The 19,576-nt window shown below is 49.3% G+C and overlaps 1 protein-coding gene across 1 annotated transcript; it reads left to right on the top strand.

Moving 5' to 3' along the window:
* The first annotated feature begins 2,347 nt into the window (after positions 1 to 2,347).
* FOXH1 (forkhead box H1) lies at positions 2,348 to 19,332 on the top strand. The gene is made up of 3 exons (XM_026723173.2): positions 2,348 to 2,636; positions 9,765 to 9,869; positions 18,394 to 19,332. Exons 1-3 carry the CDS (start codon positions 2,361 to 2,363, stop codon positions 19,330 to 19,332), a joined length of 1,320 nt encoding a protein of 439 aa, XP_026578958.2. The 5' UTR covers positions 2,348 to 2,360.
* The last annotated feature ends 244 nt before the right edge of the window (positions 19,333 to 19,576 follow it).

Genomic DNA, 19,576 nt, shown 5'->3' with positions numbered 1-19,576 from the left:
GGCTGCAACGGTCATTAAGTGTGAAAAACGGTCCATCTCTCAAGTCATCTCTTTCGGTGCCATTATAACCCCCAGCGGTCACTAAATGGATCCAGGGCAGCCTGGCATTCGCACTAAGACGAGGGAGTTTTGTGGAGTCCCAAGCCAGAGAGCTTCGGGAGGAGCCCTTTGCAGCCTGGCCAGGTATTGGCCTGCAGCCCCACACCTGGGAGGCCCAGGTGAGAGGCTGCAGCCCAGAGGCTGCCCGAAGGAAGAGCACACCTGGAGCAGAGACAGGTGAGAGGGCCGGGGAAGCCAGTGGGAGGGGGGCATTAGGCCACACCTGGCTGGAAGGAGGGAGACGTGGCCTCCCCCTGGCCCTGGGTGGGGAGGGGTATTCCTGTCCCACCCAGGGCCCCTGGCAGCCAGACAAGCGTTTGAAGGCTCCCCGTGTGGATTGATGGGTTGCCTTGGCGTCTCTTCCTTGCAAAGCCCCCAAAATTTTCCCCTTGGGTGGCAGCTGCCAAGAGGTCCTTCCCTGCATGCCAGGCAGAGGACGATTCCCTTTCGGGGTTGGGGGGTGGGGGAGTGGGCCAGCAAGAAATGGGGAGGGGCTCCAACTGCAAAATGGAGAGGGGGGAGGGAGGGAGGAGGAAGGAGAAAGGAAGAGAAAGAGAGAAAGGAAGGAGAGCAAGAAGGAGAGAACGAAACAGAGAGAAAACAGGCCTTTTATTTATAAAATGCCCCTTCTTGCCGATTGAGTGGATGCGTCATAGTTCTTGCCATAGAATCGCCATAGAGTCCCATAAAAAGGACAATCTGACACCCCAAACATTGGGGGCAGCCAAAACAGAGCCAATGGGGACGGGGGAAGATTTCTCCAGATCCTGCCCAGCAGGGCCCAGCCAAGCCAGCTCTTCTGCCCACGGATGGAAAATGACGGACCGCAGCCAGAGAGAAAGCGGGGTGAGGGTGCTACAAAATGGGTCAAAACTCTTTTTGGGTGCCTGGTGGGGCACAGCTCTCTCTCTCTCTCCAGGCCCTTCCTGACAATTGAAGGGCTTCCTTAGTTGGTTGGTTGGTTGGTTGGTTGGTTGGCTGCCTGGCTGGTTGGTTGGTTGGTTGGTTGAGTGGATGCTGGTTGGTTGGTTGTCTGGCTGGCTGGTTGGTTGGTTGGTTGGTTGGTTGGTTGGTTGGTTGGTTGGTTGGTTGGCTGGCTGGCTGGCTGGCTGGATGGTTGGCTGGCTGGATGATTGGTTGGTTGGTTGGTTGGTTGGTTGGTTGGTTGGTTGGTTGTCTAGCTGGCTGGTTGTCTGGCTGGTTGGTTGTCTGGCTGGCTGGTTGTCTGGCTGGTTGGTTGTCTGGCTAGTTGTCTGGCTGGCTGGCTGGCTGGTTGGTTATCTGGCTGGCTGGTTGGTTGTTGGTCGGTCGGTTGGTTGGTTGGTTGTCTGGCTGGCTGGCTAGCTGGTTGGTTGGTTGGGATGATGTGCCATCAGGTTGAGGTTGGTTTTCTCCAGAAGGATCTGATCCCAGCCAGGTCCTCCAAAGGTGTAGCTGAGCCCACCTAATCTATCTTGTTAGCTGGTTGCTCCTTCCACCTTCCCCAGTATTAGGGACTTCTCACGGATCGTTCTCTAACCTTCATCACATCATATCCTCATAACCTTTATATCATATCATTATCTTCATCTTCATATTATCTTCATCATATCATTTTCATCTTCATATCATCATCTTCATATTATCTTCATCATATCATCATCTTCATATTATCTTCCTATCATTTTCATCTTCATATCATCATCATATCTTCATATTATCATTATATCATCTTCATATCATCATCATCATCATCACCATCTTCAGATCATCATCTTCATACTACCTTCATCATATCATCACCTTCCTCCTCCTCCTGCTCCCAGCCAGGAGAGGCCAAGCGGTAGCTGCAAGCAATGCAGCTTCTTCAGCCTCCTTGCCCAGGAGAGGGAGGGGTCCAAGTTTGGCCCAAAGGAGGCTTTGCCTGATATCTACCAGGACCCCCAACCCAGCTGGGCATAGCCTTGTCCTGGGGGTGGGGGGGGCATGCATGCTGAGCCCCTCCAGAGCAGAGGGCCCTCCTTCTGCCCAAGAAGAGGAGGAGGAGGAGGAGGGCTGGCCCTTTCCCCTCCGCTCACCCAGCCTGCCCCTCCTGCCCTGGCCCCTCCTTCCTGCTGCCCCCAGGGGGTCTGATGGGGTCCATCATCCGCATGAGAAAGGCCTGCATGGCCAGCCCCTTCCCCCTTCTCTCCCCCACCCACCCAACCAGGTTCCCAGCCAGAGCAGCCTCCTCGCTCTGAGACTGGACCTCAGAGCCCCGTGGCTGGGCCCCCTCCCCGGCCATGGACACCTGGACCTCCCTCCATTCTGGGCCTGGGGAGGGCAGCCTGGATCCCAGGGGTCCCCTCCTGGCTGTGGCCCAGATCCCCCCGCTGGACGAGGAGGGGCTGGAGGCGGCAGAGGGAGGGGACGAGGGCCCCGGGCAGGAGGGCCCCTCGGGTAGGAAAGGCAAGAAGAAGAAGAAGTACCACCGTCACCCCAAGCCCCCCTACACCTATCTGGCTATGATCGCCTTGGTCATCCAGGCCTCCCCGGAACGGAGGCTCACCTTGTCCCAGGTAAGGCTGAAGGAACCAGGAGGTGGGCTGGGGGCTTTTGTGAGTGGGGAGACCGGGGGGAGAGAGGACTCAATGCCTGCCCTTCTAGTGGGGTCCTGGGTGGCCCCTTGTCAACCTGGGTCCAGGGAGGGGGGTCCCCCAGGGAGGAGCCAGCGGAGGAAGAGCAGGGGTGCCCCCCATTTTAGGGCAGCCCAGGTCAAGGTAGCTTCCCTGGTGGGGCGGGGGTGGGGGTTGGGAGAGGGCAGAGGATGTGCCTGCCCTGCCTCCCCACCTCAGATAACCCAGGAAGGGAGGAGAGCCCCCCCCTCCTTATCTGGCTGGGCAGAGGGAGATTATCTGCAGCCTGTAATCCTCCCCGTAATCCATTATCTAGATCTGATCCGCAGGTCTTATCCAAGCATTATCCAAGCCTCCTCCCCAAAACACCAAAAGCCAAGGTTGTCTGGCTGGCTTTGTGTGTTTTGTGTGTGTGTGTGTGTGTGATTTCTGAATCTGCTGGGGGGGAGGGTGTCTCGGTCTGTCCCAAGAGTTTTATCCCAGCCTCTCCCTCTCCCACATAGTCCCCTTGGCTTGGAGGCCGAGAGACCCTGGATCCCTGGATCGGCCTTGCCCTCCTGAAGCCAGCCTGGTGGGATCCCTCCCCCGCCTCTCCCTCCCCAGGGCTGCTCTGCCCAGTGGGGTTGCATTCACCCCACAGCCCCCTCCCCATTGGACCAGTTTGTGGGTCTTCTCTTTGCAATTGGGGGCAGGGGTGGGTGGGGGAGAGGCCAGCCCCCCAACAAGGAAATGCTTGATCCTAAAATTTGCAAATAAAGGCACAAATTGAGCTGGGAACAGCTGCAGTCACTCTCTCTCTCCTTTCTTTTTCTTTCTTTCTTTCTTTCTTTCTTTCTTTCTTAACTTTCCTTCTCTCTTTCCTTCTCTCTCTTTCCTTCTCTCTCTTCTTCCTTCTCTTTTTCCTTCTCTCTTTCCTTCTCTCTTTCTTTCCTCTCTTTCCTTCTCTCTCTTTCCTTCTCTCTCTTTCTTTCCTTCTCTCTCTTTCCTTCTTTCTCTTTCTTTCCTTCTCTCTTTCCTTCTCTCTTTCTTTCCTCTCTTTCCTTCTCTCTTTTCTTCTCTCTCTTTCTTTCCTTCTCTCTTTCCTTCTCCCTTTCTTTCCTCTCTTTCCTTCTCTCTCTTCCTTCTCTCTCTTTCTTTCCTTCTCTCTTTCCTTCTCTTTCTTTCCTCTCTTTCCTTCTCTCTCTTCCTTCTCTCTCTTTCTTTCCTTCTCTCTTTCCTTCTCTCTTTCTTTCCTCTCTTTCCTTCTTTCTCTTTCTCTCTTTCTTTCCTTCTCTCCTTCTTTCTCCCTCTCCTTCTCTCTCTTTCTCCTTTCTCTTTCTTTCTCCAACTTTCCTTCTTTCTCTTTGTCTCTTTCCTTCTCTCTCTCTCTCTCTCTTCCTTCTCTTCCCCACCCCTCTCCTTCGACCTGAATCGGTTTAAGGGAGGACATCAAAGATGATAGGTCCAGGCTGGAAGGACAGAAGACCAAGGGGTGATCAGGGCTCAGGGTGCCTGGAGCTACATCCCACTGCCTCACTCTTGGGGCCACTGCAAGGCCAGAAGGTTTTGAAACGGGGGTCCTATTTTGGCCTTCCGGTCTCAGCTGCTTCTGGTTGGTTGTCTATTGTGGCACAGGCACACACACACACACACACTTTTCCCATGCACACACACCCCCCCCAAAGAATGAGAGAATGGGACATTTAAAGGGGCCCTCCTGATGGTCTGATTTTAATATGTGGGCAGGTAACCCAGATCCCCGAGTCTGGCGGGATCTAAGCAGACGGAAAGATTTATTATAGGTGGCAACTCCCGGCTGATCTCTGGCTGATCTCTTTGTTAAGCAGTTCTTAGTCCTGGGATGTTAGTCACGGAGGCGTCTGGGAACACCTTTGCCACCTATCAAACCTTAATAAAAGGCTAAATGTCTACGGAGGTTCCCCATCCTCCAGACCAGGGTTGCCCCCAAAAGGCCACTGGACTTTCTCACTTTTTTTCCTTGAAAAAAAGTTTCATCTTTCTTGGATGAGCAGGGAAAGTCCAGCGGCCTTTTAAAAGAACAGAATAAGAGGTGGAAGGGACCTTGGAGGTCTTCTAGTCCAGCCCCCTGCACCATTTCAGGCCAATTACTGTCCAGCCTCTTCCTCAAAACGTCCAGGGATGACGGAGCCCCCACGGCTTCTGGAGTCTGGCCGTCCCACCGGTTCACGGTCCTCACTGCAGGGAAATTCCTCGCGAGTTGCAGGTGGCTTCTCGCTTCGATTGGTTTCCACCCCTGGTCGCTTCTTCTCCTACCTTCTGGTTCTTTGTAGAATAATTTGACCCCCCTCTTCTTTGGAGCAGCCCCTCAAATACTAGAAGACCCCTACCATGTCCCCCCAAGTCCTTAGTTTCTCTAGACTGGCCAAACTCTAGTCCTGCCACCCTTCTTCCTATGTTTTTTTTAATCTCCAGGGTTTTCAATCATCTTAGTTGCTCTTCTTTACACTGTTTTTGAAATGCATCTCTGGGTTAATAAAAGCTCCCCCACACACACCCCAAAAAACCCCATGGCAAAACCACTTCCATCTGTCAGGCAGTTTGAAAACCCTGCAGGGATTCGTTGAACAGAGTTGCAAGGGACCTTGAAGGCCGTCTAGTCCAACCCCCTCTTTCAATGTCAGGAAAGTCCCTCCACTTGGGTATTCAGAAGGGGTCCCCCTGCACTTTCTCAGAAGTTAAGAGAAGAAAAGGAAGAATGCAGATGGTGGTTGGGGACGGGGGAAGGGGGAAAGTGTATTTAAAGGGGTTTTGCATATGCTGAAAGACCCCAGGGCCTGGGGAGGGGAGGGTGGGGGGAGGAAGCAGCCTTGGCAACTAGGAACAAATGCTAAGTTTGCATATTGGAGGAGCCCTGAAGCTCCCAAGGTGCCACCTGCCCTCCCGCTGTGAGCTGGCCTGGCTGAAAGGAGCAGAAAGGGGTGGGGGCTGAGTGGGGAGGGGGCTGCAGGCCAGTCTGATAGGAGCTGCCAACTTCTCCCTCCCACAATTAACACCTGAGCTGCCTCTGATCTTGGGTGAGGGGGGATTGGGGGGGGTTGATCCTCCCCCAGGTGAGTCAGGCCAGCTAGGGGCTTAGAGCCATCTTGGGGGTGGGGTGGGGGCTCTCACCGACTTCCCAGCCTCCTTGAGACTCTTTGCCAGAAAATTTTTCTAAGATTTTAATATTGTAAGCCACTTGCTGTGAGAGGGGTACCCAATAAATTAGATAGATAGATAGATAGATAGATAGATAGATAGATAGATAGATAGATAGATAGATAGATAGATAGATAGATATGATAGATAGATAGATAGATAGATAGATAGATAGATAGATAGATAGATAGATAGATAGATAGATAGATAGATAGATAGATAGATAGATAGATAGATAGATAGATAGATAGATAGATAGATATATAGATATAGATAGATAGATAGATAGATAGATAGATAGATAGATAGATAGATAGATAGATAGATAGATAGATAGATAGATCGATAGATGATAGATAGATAGATAGATAGATGATAGATAGATGATAGATAGATAGATAGATAGATAGATAGATAGATAGATAGATAGATAGATGATAGATAGATAGGCATAGATAGATAGATAGATGGATAGATAGATGATAGATAGATAGATAGATAGATAGATAGATAGATAGATAGATAGATAGATAGATAGATAGATAGATAATAGATTGATTGATTGATAGATAGATAGATGATAGATAGATAGATAGACAGATAGATAGATAGATAGATAGATAGATGATAGACAGACAGATGATAGATAGATAGATGAGAGATTGATGAGAAAGAATGATAATTGACAGATGATTGATAGATAGGTGATAGATTGACAGAGAGATACGATAGATTGACAGTTGATAGAGGGGCAGAGAGAGAGAGAGAAAGAAGAAAGAGAGTGGGGGAGAAAGATGAGAAGGAGACAGAGAGAGATATTACTTGGATGGAGAGACAGAGAGAGAGAGAGGTGTGAGACAGAGAAAGATGAGAAAGATGATAGATAGATGAGATGATAGATTGACAGATGGTAGATTGATGGATAGTTGACAAATTCACACACACATACACACAGGGGTGGGGGTGGGTGGGAGAGATGGCCTAAGGGTCAACAGCTGGCTCAGACCAGGGTTTTTTTTGGGGGTGGGGGCAATATTTGGCCTGCCTGCCAATTCAACCTCAGTTCCCCGCCCCCCCAAATGCAAAAGAGTCTGAGGAAGATCTGCAAAAGGTGCTAAGTGAAGTTTGCTTTGATGATCCAGTCAGGATCCCAAATGTGGGGAGGGGGGAGCCTCTCCAGACGGAGATGTTTGCAGCCCCCACCCCATTCCCTGATCCCAAGAGGTCCCCCCTCCCTCCCCCCCCAGAATTAAAAATAACTCCAAGGACTCCACCTTTCTTTCTTTTTTTAATTTTTTAAAATTAAATTTATACCCCCCCCATCTCGCAAACGAGCAACTCTGAGCACCATATCAAATAAATAGATAAAGAGGGAGGGGGAGAGAGATAGGGAGAGAGATGATAGATAGATAGATAGATAGATAGATAGATAGATAGATAGATAGATAGATATAGATAGATAATATAGATGATAGATATAGATAGATAGATAGATAGATAGATAGATAGATAGATAGATAGATAGATAGATAGATAGATGATAGATAGATAGATAGATAGAGATAGATAGATAGATAGATATATAGATAGATAGATAGATAGATAGATAGATAGATAGATAGATGATAGAAAGATAGATAGATGATAGATATACAGTTAGAGATAAATAGATACATTTATATATATATATAAACATTTATATATATGTGTGTGTGTGTGTGTTTGTATATATCTTAAGTTTTCGCGGGTACTTACATGTATGGTATTCAGCTTTGTTCGGGTATTTTCCCACGTCATTATAGTTGTGCTTTTAAAGTTGTAGCAACGTTTCAACAGTAAACGTCTGACTCACAGACGAACACAATACAGAAGCCTCTCCCCTCCTCCTCCCTTTAGCATTTTGGGCTTCTCAGCTTTGGTCTCACCAACAGATGGTCCTTGAACCTACAACGGTCCATTCAGCGACTGTTTCAAAGTTACTACGGCACTGAAAAAAGAGACTTATGACCATTTTTTCCCCACCCTTACGACGGTTGCAGCCTCCCCAATGGTCACCTGATTGAAATCCAGACGCTTGGTGAACAGACTCACAATTATGACGATTGCAGTGCCCAGGGTCACGTGACCAATTTTGGCCACCTTCGGATGCAGCAAAGTCCATGGGGAAGCCAGCTTCACTTAATGACCATGTGACTTATTTAACAACTGCACGGATGGCAAGAGAGGGCAAGCGTTTGCTGTTTAACAGACACCCCCAGATCTCTTTCGGGGGACAATGGCGGAGGTCCCGCCCCGCCACCTGTCATCTCTTCCAGAGTTTGCTCTGAGATCAGACGCCTCAAGCCAGGATATTCTTTAGATCAGGGGTCCCCAACCTTGGCCACTTTAAGCCTTGTGGACTTCAACTCCCAGAATTCCTGAGCTAACATGACTGGAGGAGGAGGAATTCTGGGAGTTGAAGTCCACAAGTCCTAAAGCTGTCAAGCTTGAAGTCTCCTGTTCTATCTTATATGCAGCTCTATCATTCCCCTCTATTGGAGTGGTTTCCTGTATCACATTGCCCCTCCAGGTTTCATCTCTATTGTTCCTGTGATGCATTTCCTGTTCTTGTATTACTCTAACACAAGGATCTTCAACCTTGGCAAGTTTAAGACTTGTGGACTTCAACTCCCAGAATTCCTGAGCTAACATGACTGGAGGAGGAGGAATTCTGGGAGTTGAAGTCCACAGGTCTTAAAGTGGCCAAGGTTCAGGACCTCTGCTCTAGCTGAAGAAGGATGGGATTGGAAATCCAGAGTATCTAGGGCAGGGGTCTCCAACCTTGGCAACTTTAAGCCGGGAGGACTTCAACTCCCAGAATTCCCCTTTCAGCTTTGCTGGATCTCAGAAAGTTAAGATGGGTGGACTTCAGTTCCCACAATTCCTCATGGATGGACTTCCAACTCCCAGAATTCCTCATGGATGGACTTCCAACTCCCACAATTCCCTGTTCAACTCTTCAGCTTTGCTGGCTGGGGAATTCTGGGAGTTGAAGTCCACAAGTCTTAAAAGTGGGCCAGGTTTGGAGACCTTTACCTTAGATTAGCGCTCCGCAACCTGTCCAGTTCGGCTGATGGGCAGTGGGGGTGGTATGGGGGGGGAGGAGAGGGTCCCCCAATGGGCCGAGCCACAGACTGAGGGTCGGGGGACCCATGCTTTAGATGCCAATGTGAAACAAACCGTGGTTTATTGCTTTGCTCTGTTCTGGAAATAAGCCATAATTTGTCACTTCTTTAACAAATCACAGCTAAGCCACAACTTAACCACAGCTTCGGGGAGACGTAGAGAACTGTCCTTCCCAACCAATTTTAGCCTTCCAGGCTCAAAAGAGTCCCAACATTTGCAGCCCCGGACCTGTTGCAGGCGAGAGGATGGAAAAGGTTTTAGTGGTTGAGGCATCAGGCTAGAAACCAAGCGGCTGGGAGTTCTAGTCCCGCCTTAGCCACGAAGGCCCTCTGGGTGACTTTGGGCCAATTACCAGGAGTCGATGAGTTCTAGTTTTGCCTTAGCCACGAAAGCCGGCTGGGCATTTGGGGGCCAGTCCTTCCATCTCTCCCCCTCTCTATTCCTCAGCCCAACCCACCTCACAGGGTTGTTGTGGGAGATGTAGGAGGGAGGAGGATTATTTCACTGCCTTAAGTGATGTATAAAAACAATAAAGGCGGGAACAAAATAAATTATTTTGGGAAAATAAACAAGCAACCCCAAATGCCCTTTTTGAGCAAAAGCCCTGCTAGCGGGTGGGGAACATAGCGTCCCCTCAAGGGAAAAGTTGGCTCAACTCCCAACCCCAACCAGAGTGGAACCCCCGATGTCCCCCCTGCCCGGCCAGTCTGCAGCCCACCTGGGCCCACCTGTCCTCCTCCTGCCTTTCAGATCATCAAGGAGATCAGCAACCTCTTCCCTTTCTTCAAAGAAGGCTACCAGGGCTGGAAGGACTCCATCAGGCACAACCTCTCGGCCAACGACTGCTTCCAGAAGGTGAGAGGACCTGGCTGAGGCTGCCTCCTTCCCCCTTCCCCTAATTCACTGTGTGAGGCCATACCACTCCCCACCTGCCAGGCAAGGCCCATCTCTGCCTCCTGCCTTCTGGATGCCCACTGAGTAGCTTTCTTGGAAGAGTCCACTTTTGATGGCGTGCCCCCTTCCCAGGCCCAGGCCTTGAGACCCTGGACTATCCCAGGCACCCTGGACAATCAGAAACTGCATCCTCCAAGAGACGGGCCTGGGTCAACCACAGAGCCGAGCTTGGAGAGGAGGTACAGGATAGGATTGAGCTGGGTTGTCAAGGTGAAGACGAACAGGAATCGACTCCATACAACACAACCCAGTGGAACATCTCTAGAAGAGAACAGTTGTCACTCAGTGTTGAAACAAGGGGTCCCTGGTGCTCTCTGAGCTTGGTAGTTTTCTTCCAGATGTTTCATGACCCAACTAGATAACATCATCAGTGCTAGAAGGGAGTGGGGTGTGTGGAGAGGAGGAGGAGGAGGTGGGCTGTGGGGTCCTTGGGGCTCTCTGGGCTTGGTGGTTTTCTTGCAGACTGTTCAGATATTCCCCGTTAGGAGAATGAGTGCACTCAGGGAAACGTAGTGAGAGTGATGTTGAATAACACATGACCAGCATACACTGAATAGTAAAATGTAGGTTTTACTTCCAGTAAACGGGTAAACAAAGTCCAATAAACAGTCCAAATCATACACGGTTAAAGCAGTTAGTATCAGTCCAGGGATAAACTAAAAACGAAGTCAAGTATTATAAACAAAGTTCAGTAAATGGAGTTTGCTAACAGTTGCAAAGACTCACAGCAATCCAAGCAGAATGCCGATCAGGCAAAATGGCAAAACAGGAAATGCAAGGAGAAAGAAACCAGGTTTTTGGCTCCATCTTATGGCCGTTGGAGGAACCTCAGCCAATTACAATTACAGCATTCTCTTAAAGATACAGTATTAAATTACTATCCTGGTTTATATATTTCCAACCCAACTGTTAGGTGACTATCATTCCTAACATTCTCCCCTTTGGGTAGGACAATATATAACTTTACAGTTTAAGTTCATATTTCTCACAGCAAGCGTATGTTTTACAGTGCCTTGGGTTTTCGTAAAATGATCTGCAATGTTATTTTCTGACATGTAGTACTCCCGTTTAATCATTTTACTTTGAACACATTGTCTCACATTTAGATATCTTAGATCGGTGTGTTTTGATCTTGTCTTTACAGCAAGATTGGAAGCCATCTGAATTGCTGATTGGTTGTCTTCCTACACAACAATAGGTTCCTTTACATTAATTCCCACATCTATCATTAGTTGTTTATAACAAACTAAATATGAACATAATAGAGGCAAAGATGAGGATTCAGCCTCCGTTGTTGATAAGCTTAGATATTTTTGTCGAATAGACCGCCATCCAATTAACACCTTTCCTAATAATATGACAGTATCTGACATTGATTTATGTGTAGATACGTCTGTAGCGAAACTTGCATCGGTATATGCAGTTAAACTTAGTTCATCCTTAGGCTCCAAATATAATGCATAATACATTGTTTGTTTAAGATATCTCAACACATGCTTAGCAGCTTGCCAGTGCCTTTCAGTAGGCTTAGTATTAAACCTGGCTAATTGGTTAACACCATATGCTATGTCTGGCCTTGACCAATTACTAAGATAAGATAAGCTACCAATTAAAGTTTAATAAATATCTTTATCAAAAACAGGACTTTGCACATCACTGTGGATAAACTCCTGGCTCATCGGTGTTTTAGCCAGTTTACAAAGTTCCATTTTAAAATTCTTTAGTAACTGGTTAATTTTATCTGCCTGTGAGATTTTGTAGCCTCCTTTAGTTTTATCTATTTTTAAACCAAGATATTGTTTAATCTCACCTAAATGTTTTATTTTAAATTTCTTCTTTAACAGTGAAATAATCTCAGTAGCTTCTTACTCAGTCTTAGTGATTAATGCTATGTCATCAGTGAACAATAGCAACAATGAAACTACACCATCACTTTCCTTTTTGAATAAACATGGATCAGCCATGACAGCTACAAAACCTATCTTAGTTAATTCCTTCACTATGCACTGGTTCCATTCATAGCCTGATTGCTTTAAGCCATAAAGACTCTTTTTTAATCTCCAGCAATCAGTTTTATTATCAGTTTTTATCGCCAAAGGCTTCTTTAAATATATAGTATGTTGCAACGGTGCATGAAGATATGCCGTCTCCACATCTAAATGGTTTATTGTGTGTTTATTTTTAGCTGCCCACACTAATGCTGCTCATAATGTGATAGCCTTTAGACTAGGTGCAAACACCTCATCATAGTTGTTGGCAGACTGATTGAACCCTTGTGCTACTAAGCTGGCTTTATGGGTAACAGTCCCATCTACACCTGTCTTAATTTTATAAATCCACTTACACCCTATGGCAGGGATGGGCAAACTTTTTGGCTCGGGGGCCTCATTGACTTTTAAAATTTGACAGACCGGCCGGGTCAGCACAAGATACGATACATATGAAAAACTGCATTTGTTAACAGTACATATCAAACATAAACAGAAAAAAGGTCCTTTTTTTCTTATAGGTCCTATAAGAATGTCAAGCAGGCCTTTGCTCTAGGGTACTTTCCAAGGGTGCCTAACTTTATCCCATTATCCCAAACTCTTCTTGCTGGGGATCATGGGCACTGTAGTTGAGATGCTTTGAAAATGCAGAAACCGCAAAATCCACCCCCTGTCAGTCAGTCAGACCCTACCTTGAACAGCGATCAAGAGAGGTTTTCCCCCAAGTAAGCACCCCTGGCGTAAACCCCATGCATTTTCACGGTTAGCATGGTCAAGCGGACGCTCTCACAAAACTGTTCATGGCTGGAAACAGAGCCCAGTCCACGAAGGGTGGGAATTGTGGAAATCTGAGCGCAATTCTCTCCAACGGTCCAGATTGACAGCGAAAGATTCTTTACGGAAGGGACAAAATGAACGTGCAGAGAATAGAGGTCATAGCGGCATATGACATCATCGGAGCTGTCACTACACACACATAAACATGTACACGAGAAATAACTAATGGTACTTTGGGGAGCTGGGTACCCCCAGATCTCCTCCCGAGCAGCCCTGCAAACACGCTCCCCAGCCAGCCACGGCAAGACCATTCCCCACCCCCCAACCCCCCACTCCCTTTGGCGTAAATAAAGGCAAGAGGTCGGTCGTCAGCCTGGGAGAACCAAGTAATACACCTCCCCTTGCAAAAACGGGGAGACCCAAAACACACACGCGAGCCCCAGATGTCAGATACCACCGCACCGGTCCTGGATATGGGAGAAATCTGCCCAGCAAGCACTGAAGCTGCTGCCCACCGCCCGGGCTCGATGCTCTCCAAGGATGGAGAGGCGGCACGCATCCGAGCCTGGACCCCCAACTTTGCCAGCATGGAAGGCAGGCAGCCAGCAAGGCAGGCAGACCCCATGAGGCTCCCAAGCCTGCCGCCCCGTCCGTCTGTCAGTCCGTCCCCGCCCGTAGTCACCCATGCCTGCCCGCTGCTCCATGGTTGCCAGGGGGTTCCCCCGTTGCCTTGGGCGCGCACCGGCTCCTCAAAGGGCAGCTGGTGAGTCTCTCTCCCTTTGGCCAGCAGGTGGACTGTCCTCCGTTCCCCTCTGCTGTTGGCCACCCCACTCAGCCGCCAAGCTGTCGTCCGGCCCGGATCTGTTGTTTCCCGGGTCCTGCTTGGGTGCTCCAACCGGGTGCCCCAATCTTTGGTGGGCCGGATTAAAAAGACCAATGGGCCGGATGTGGCCCATGGGCCGTGGTTTGCCCACCCCTGCTCTAGAAAAAGTGCAGAGAAGAGCGACCAGGATGATTGGAGGCTAAAACGTACGATGAACAGTTGCAGCAACTGGGCCTCGCTAATCTAGAGAAGAGAAGGACCAGGGGAGACAGGAGAGCAGCCTTCCAATATTTGAGGGGCTGCCCCAGAGATGAGGAAGGGGGTCAAGCTATTCTCCAAGGCACCTTTGAAGGCCGGACAAGGAACAATGGATTGAAACTGATCAAGGAGAGATTCAACCTGGAAATAAGGAGAAACTTTCTGACAGGGAGAACCATCAACCGATGGAACAGAAGTTGCCTTCAGAAGTTGTGGGAGCTTCATCCCTGGAAGGTTTCAAGGAGAGACTGGACTCCCATTCGTCAGAAATGGTGTAGGGTCTCCTGCTTGGGCGGGGGGTTGGACTAGATGACCTACAAGGTCCCTTCCAACTCTGATTATCTGTATCTGTATCTGGTTTGTGGTCAGTCTCCAGGCAGAAATGCTTTCCTAGGAGGAAATCCCGAAATCTTTCACATGCCCAGGCTAGAGCCAGGCCTTCTTTTTCTACCTGTGCATAGCGTTGTTCAGTTGGAGTGAGTGAACGTGACACATAAGCCACAGGCTTCCATTTATCTCCCCACTCTTGAAGAAGAGCGGCACCCAAGCCATATGACGATGCATCCGCTGACACTTTCGTCACTTTGTTCGGATCATACATGGCCGGCACCGGAGGGGAAGACAAAGCATCTTTCAATGTCTTAAATGCCCTGACCTGTTCCACATCCCAAACCCAACAGTTTTTCTTAGAAAGGAGATCACGAAGTGGCTTGTCTTTTTCTACCAACTTCCCCAACTGGCTTACCATGCCAAGAAAACTCCTCAGTTCGTTCACACTAGAAGGTTCCTTAATAGCTCTGATAGCCTCTGTTTTCCTTGGGTCAGGTCGTATCCCTGCAGATGACGTGACCCCAAAAGACCACCTCACTCCTGGAGAGTTCACACTTATCCACGTTCAGAGTGATTCCTGCCTTTTCCAGTTTTTTTAGCACTGTATGGAGTCGATTGTCATGTTCTTCTTGGTCCCGTCCCCACACCAGTAGATCATCAATGTGGCAAACTATACCTTCCAGCCCCTGTGTAACTTCTGCCATCATACATTGGAAATGTTCAGGCGCTGAGGCAATGCCAAATGGAAGATGGTTAAAAGTGGAACCGCCCAAAGGGTATAATGAATATGGTATACTTTTATTGCAGTCGACCCTTCCATTTACGAGAGTCCAGAATTTCTTTAACTTCAAAATGTTGTTCACCCTCAATCAGCAGTGGTACAGGAGGATCAGTTTGGGTTGGCCTCAGATTGGAAGTATGTTCAGGTTTTAACAAACTAACATGGAAGACCAGGTGAATACGTCGAAGAGTTTTTGGTAATTTCAATTGGACTGCCACGGGGTTTACAATCCTTTCAATCAAGAAAGAACCAACATACTTAGGACCAAGTTTCTTTGACTTTTGAGTAGTTTGTAGATATCTGGTGGGCAAGAAAACCTTGTCGCCTACTTGATATGGTTTTTGGGGAGTTCTCTTTTTGTCTGCAAACTTCTTATGAGCTTGATGCACATCATCTAATGCTTTACGAGTGACTGGCCAATTAAGTTTGAGTTGTGTTATCCATTCATCTAATGATTGAATGTTAGGCCTTTCATGAGGAAGTTCAGGTATGGGTACAAAATCTTGTCTTGATGCCACCTTGATTCATGGGGTGAATCCAGTACTGCTATGTACAGAATTGTTAAAAGCCACTTCAGCAAATGGCAATAGGTCAGCCCAATTGTCTTGCTGATAATTTATGTAACATCTAAGATATTGCTCTGAATCCTCCTTGGGGTTTTCAAAGAGAAAGGCACAGCATCGGGTTTTGAGCTTAATACAATAAGGTTGTCAAACCTCCCCTAGGCCGCTGCGTAACTTAGGGTAGCTTGACTTCAGGTTTCCCATGTCAATAGTGTCCACACGAACCAACAGACCAAGAGTTACAATAGCTGCTAGCAGTCCCAGCAAAGGCTTACTCAGGTTTTTGACCACATACACCTTCTCTGTAATTTGTTTTGCTCCTTTCTTTAGCCGTAGTTTGGCAAACCCCATCGCTTCCAGTGGCATTCTCCCTGGACCCAGTAGAGGTCTCTCTGCTTTTTTGCAGCACCGGCACTTGTGTGTTGTGAAAAATGTTGGCGAAATTCTTCTGTGAAACAACAGTGACGTCCGCTCCGGTATCCAACTTGAACGCGATGTCTTTATCCATCGTTCTGATTTCCACGGTCCACGGATCATCATGGGATGTCACAGAGCCAAGAAAGAAGCTTCTCTCCTCTTCCTCGCTTGCAAAACATACACGTTGATCGTGACCCTTTTCCCCACATGGATGGCATTTAGCATCCTCAGCAGGACATTCTTGTCGAGGGTGGAACGTGCCACCGCATTTGTGACACTGGGGGTCTTCAGCGTTTTTGTTCTGCCTGCTTTGAGGCTTCGCTCCATCGTTCTTTGATCTGCTGAATTTTGGCTTTTCTTTCTGATGCCTGCCTTTAAACAGTCTGTCCAAAGAGTTCACATCCTTTAGGTTTACAGCGCTAGCATCCCTTCTCAGTGTGGTTTGCTGTTTTTTAATCTCCTCTGATTGTCTTGCCATATGGATAGCTTTATCCAGGTCTGGGTCTTTTCCCATTGGCGTGCATTCTGATCGCCGTGTATCGACCAAGCCTACTACAATCCTGTCTCTGATGAGCTCGTCCTGTAGTGCTCCATAGTTACAGTGTTCTGCTAGTGCATGCAGCGCTGTGACAAATGCATCAACTGTCTCATGTGCTTCTTGTTCGCGCATATTAAATCTTGCACGCTCATACACAGTGTTCTTTTTTACTACAAAGAATGACTGAAAGCTGTCTCTTACTTTAGTACACCGACGCTGATCAGCTTCACCGAGCTTCAGGCCAGGCAGAACATCATCTGCTTCATCTCCCGTACAGTAAATCAAAGTGTTCACCTGATTTTCTTCGGAGTTTATTGCGAGGTTGCTTGCTTGCCTAAATCTCTCGAATCGCCGTATCCATTTTGTCCACACATTTGGTTTGGAGAAATCAAAGGGCTCTGGTGGTTGTGTGTTAAAAGTAGCGCTGGGTGTGCTAGCCAATCAACAGGTTCCATTTACCCTACTCCACACTCCCTTCTAGCACTGATGACGTTCCCTAGTTGGGTCATGAAACGTCTGCAAGAAAACCACCAAGCTCAGAGAGCACCAAGGACCCTCAGTCCTCCTCCTCCTCCTTCTCCTCACTTTCCTCCTCCTCTTTCTTTTCCTTCTCTTTCTCCTCCCTTCTAACCCTGATGACGTTCCCTAGTTGGGTCATGAAACGTCTGCAAGAAAGCCACCCAGCTCAGAGAGCACCAAGGAGCCCACAGTCCTCCTCCTCCTCCTCCTCCTCCTCCTCTCTTTCCTCCTCCTCTTTCTTTTCCTTCTCTTTCTCCTCCCTTCTAACCCTGATGACGTTCCCTAGTTGGGTCATGAAACGTCTGCAAGAAAGCCACCCAGCTCAGAGAGCACCAAGAACCCCACATTCCTCCTCCTCCTCCTCTCGGCAAACCCCTCCTCCTTTTTACCACTGAGGATGTCACTTAGCTGGGTCACGAAACGTCTGCAAGGAAGCCACCAAGGACCCAAAGCATCCACAGTGGAAGTTGGTGCTCCCAGAGTCTTGTGTGGCTCCTTCGCTCTCCGTTTCAGGAAAGCACTTAAAACTTGATGCCCGGTTGGGGTGTTTTCCAATCGATGGGCTGGAGAGTCCCTTTCAATAATGCTTTAGGGACAGGAGTGTCCTGCCCTGGCTACTTTAAGACTTGTGGACTTCAACTCCACTGGGAGTTAGAGTCCACAAGTCTTAAAGTAGCCAAGGCAATGGACACCCCCGTTTTAAGCCACCGCCAAGGGTCATCCCTCCAAACTCCTTTGACTGAGGTTCACTAAACGTTCCATATCATGTCAGTCTCATTGGACCCCAGTTCAGTGACGAAGGACTGGGAAATGACAGGTGGCCTCCAGTGTCCTCCTCCCACACCTACTAGGTCTAGGTTTGCTCATTCCCACTACCATCAGTGGCTCCTTACCTTCCCAACAGGTACAGTTGAGGACGGTGGCCAGGAGATCTTGGCCACCCATCCACCGGAACGCAACCAACCATGGACTTGGTAGGAAATCCAGAGATGTCTCTCCTTCTGGGACAGGCCTTCAGAAGATCCCCTTCCCTGTCATGCCCCTGTCAAGATCTGATTCGGAGGGGGAGGCCGAGCAGACAAGGAGTGGGAGTGTGGCTCCATTGGCTGTGGAAGAAGGGCACAGTCCAGCTGGGTAGAAGGGAAGGGAAGAGGTAGAACAAGGCAGAGGGAGTTCAGAGGAAGACCCAGCTCCACCCCGTCTTCATCCTAGGGCATGCAGGGAGGAATGGAGAAGGGAGCAATATGGGTTGCATGGCTTACAGGGGAGGAAAGGGCCCTGATACCCTTCATTAGCTGAAGGTAACCTGGACATTGGGGGGCAAAGTTGGAGATAATAAAGGGACTCTTCTTGCTTATCTGACTGTGTTGCCTTTGGGCCACGCCCCTTTGGGTCATCCTGCCCCCCCCTTTCCTCCTTCATCTCTTGCAGATCTTGAAAGACCCCGCCAAGCCCAAGGCCAAAGGAAACTTCTGGACCGTCGACGTGGACCTCATCCCCCCGGAAGCCCTGAAGCTGCAGAACACAGCGGTCTCCCGCCAAGAGGAGAGAACCTTCGCGGTGGACCTGGCTCCATTCGTCTACCATGGCTGGGCTTTCCAAGCCCCCCAGCCTCCCCTCAATGGGGCTGACCCAGAGGCGAGTGGGCTCCCAAGCAGCGAAGGGGGCCGCCAGAGCAGCCCCTTCAGCATCGATGCCTTGCTCCATGACTTCCAGGGGGTGGGTCTCTCAGGGAAAGCAAGGGCCGAGAGCCCCACAGCAGCCTCCAAAGTCTGGGGCACCATCCCCATCTTCCGGGTCTCCTCGGGTGCCCCCCTCCTCCCCTGGCAGGCCCCAGGCCCTCTGCCCATGCTCCGCTCCTTCTCGTCCTCCAGCAGCCCTGCCTCCCTCAGCTCCTTATCCCCCAACGAAGAGCCCAAAATGGCGGCCGGTGCCCCAATTTTGGCCAAGCGCCCCAGAATCCTCCAGCCGCCCCCCGAGACCAGTGATTCTGACTCCAGGGAGGGCACTCCACCCCCCGCTGCCCCATTCTGGGAGCAGCTCCCTACTTCCTACACCCCCTGTCTGGCTCCCAATGTGGTGGTGGCGGCACCTCAAAGCCACGGGCTGGCCTTCCCCCACAACCCAGCCTTCCCCGCTTACGGCCCCATGCCTTTCCCACACCCAGCCTACTGGGAGCTGATGCCCCGGTCCTCCCTGAGCCCAGGCTCCTCCTCCAGGGTGGACTTGGGCCTAGAAGAAGCCATGCCTCCCAACAAGACCGTCTTTGACGTCTGGATGAGCCATCCCATGGACATCGTCCACCCGGCCTTTCCCCAGAGAAGCCCTTCCCCCCAGAGCTCAGTCGTGACCCACTACAACCCCTCCTGAGGGCAGCCTTTGGCAAGAGGGGTGGATAGATGGTCAGACATGACAGCTAGGCTATTTGGCCAGCAATGACCACCCTATCTTCTTCTCGGCCTTTCAACTCCATAGGACAGGGGTCTCCAACCTTGGTCACTTTAAGACTGGTGGACTTCAACTCCCAGAATTCCTCCTCCACCAGTCAGGTTAGCTCAGGAATTCTGGGAGTTGAAGTCCACAAGTCTTAAACTTGCCAAGTGTGGGGACCCTT

Source organism: Pseudonaja textilis, chromosome 3, assembly GCF_049901715.1.
Source record: "Pseudonaja textilis isolate UNSWEBS1 chromosome 3, rPseTex1.2, whole genome shotgun sequence".
NCBI classification, from domain to species: Eukaryota; Metazoa; Chordata; class Lepidosauria; order Squamata; family Elapidae; genus Pseudonaja; species Pseudonaja textilis.
Note: the sequence above shows the minus strand (reverse complement) of the source record. Positions and strands in the feature narration are given on the sequence as shown.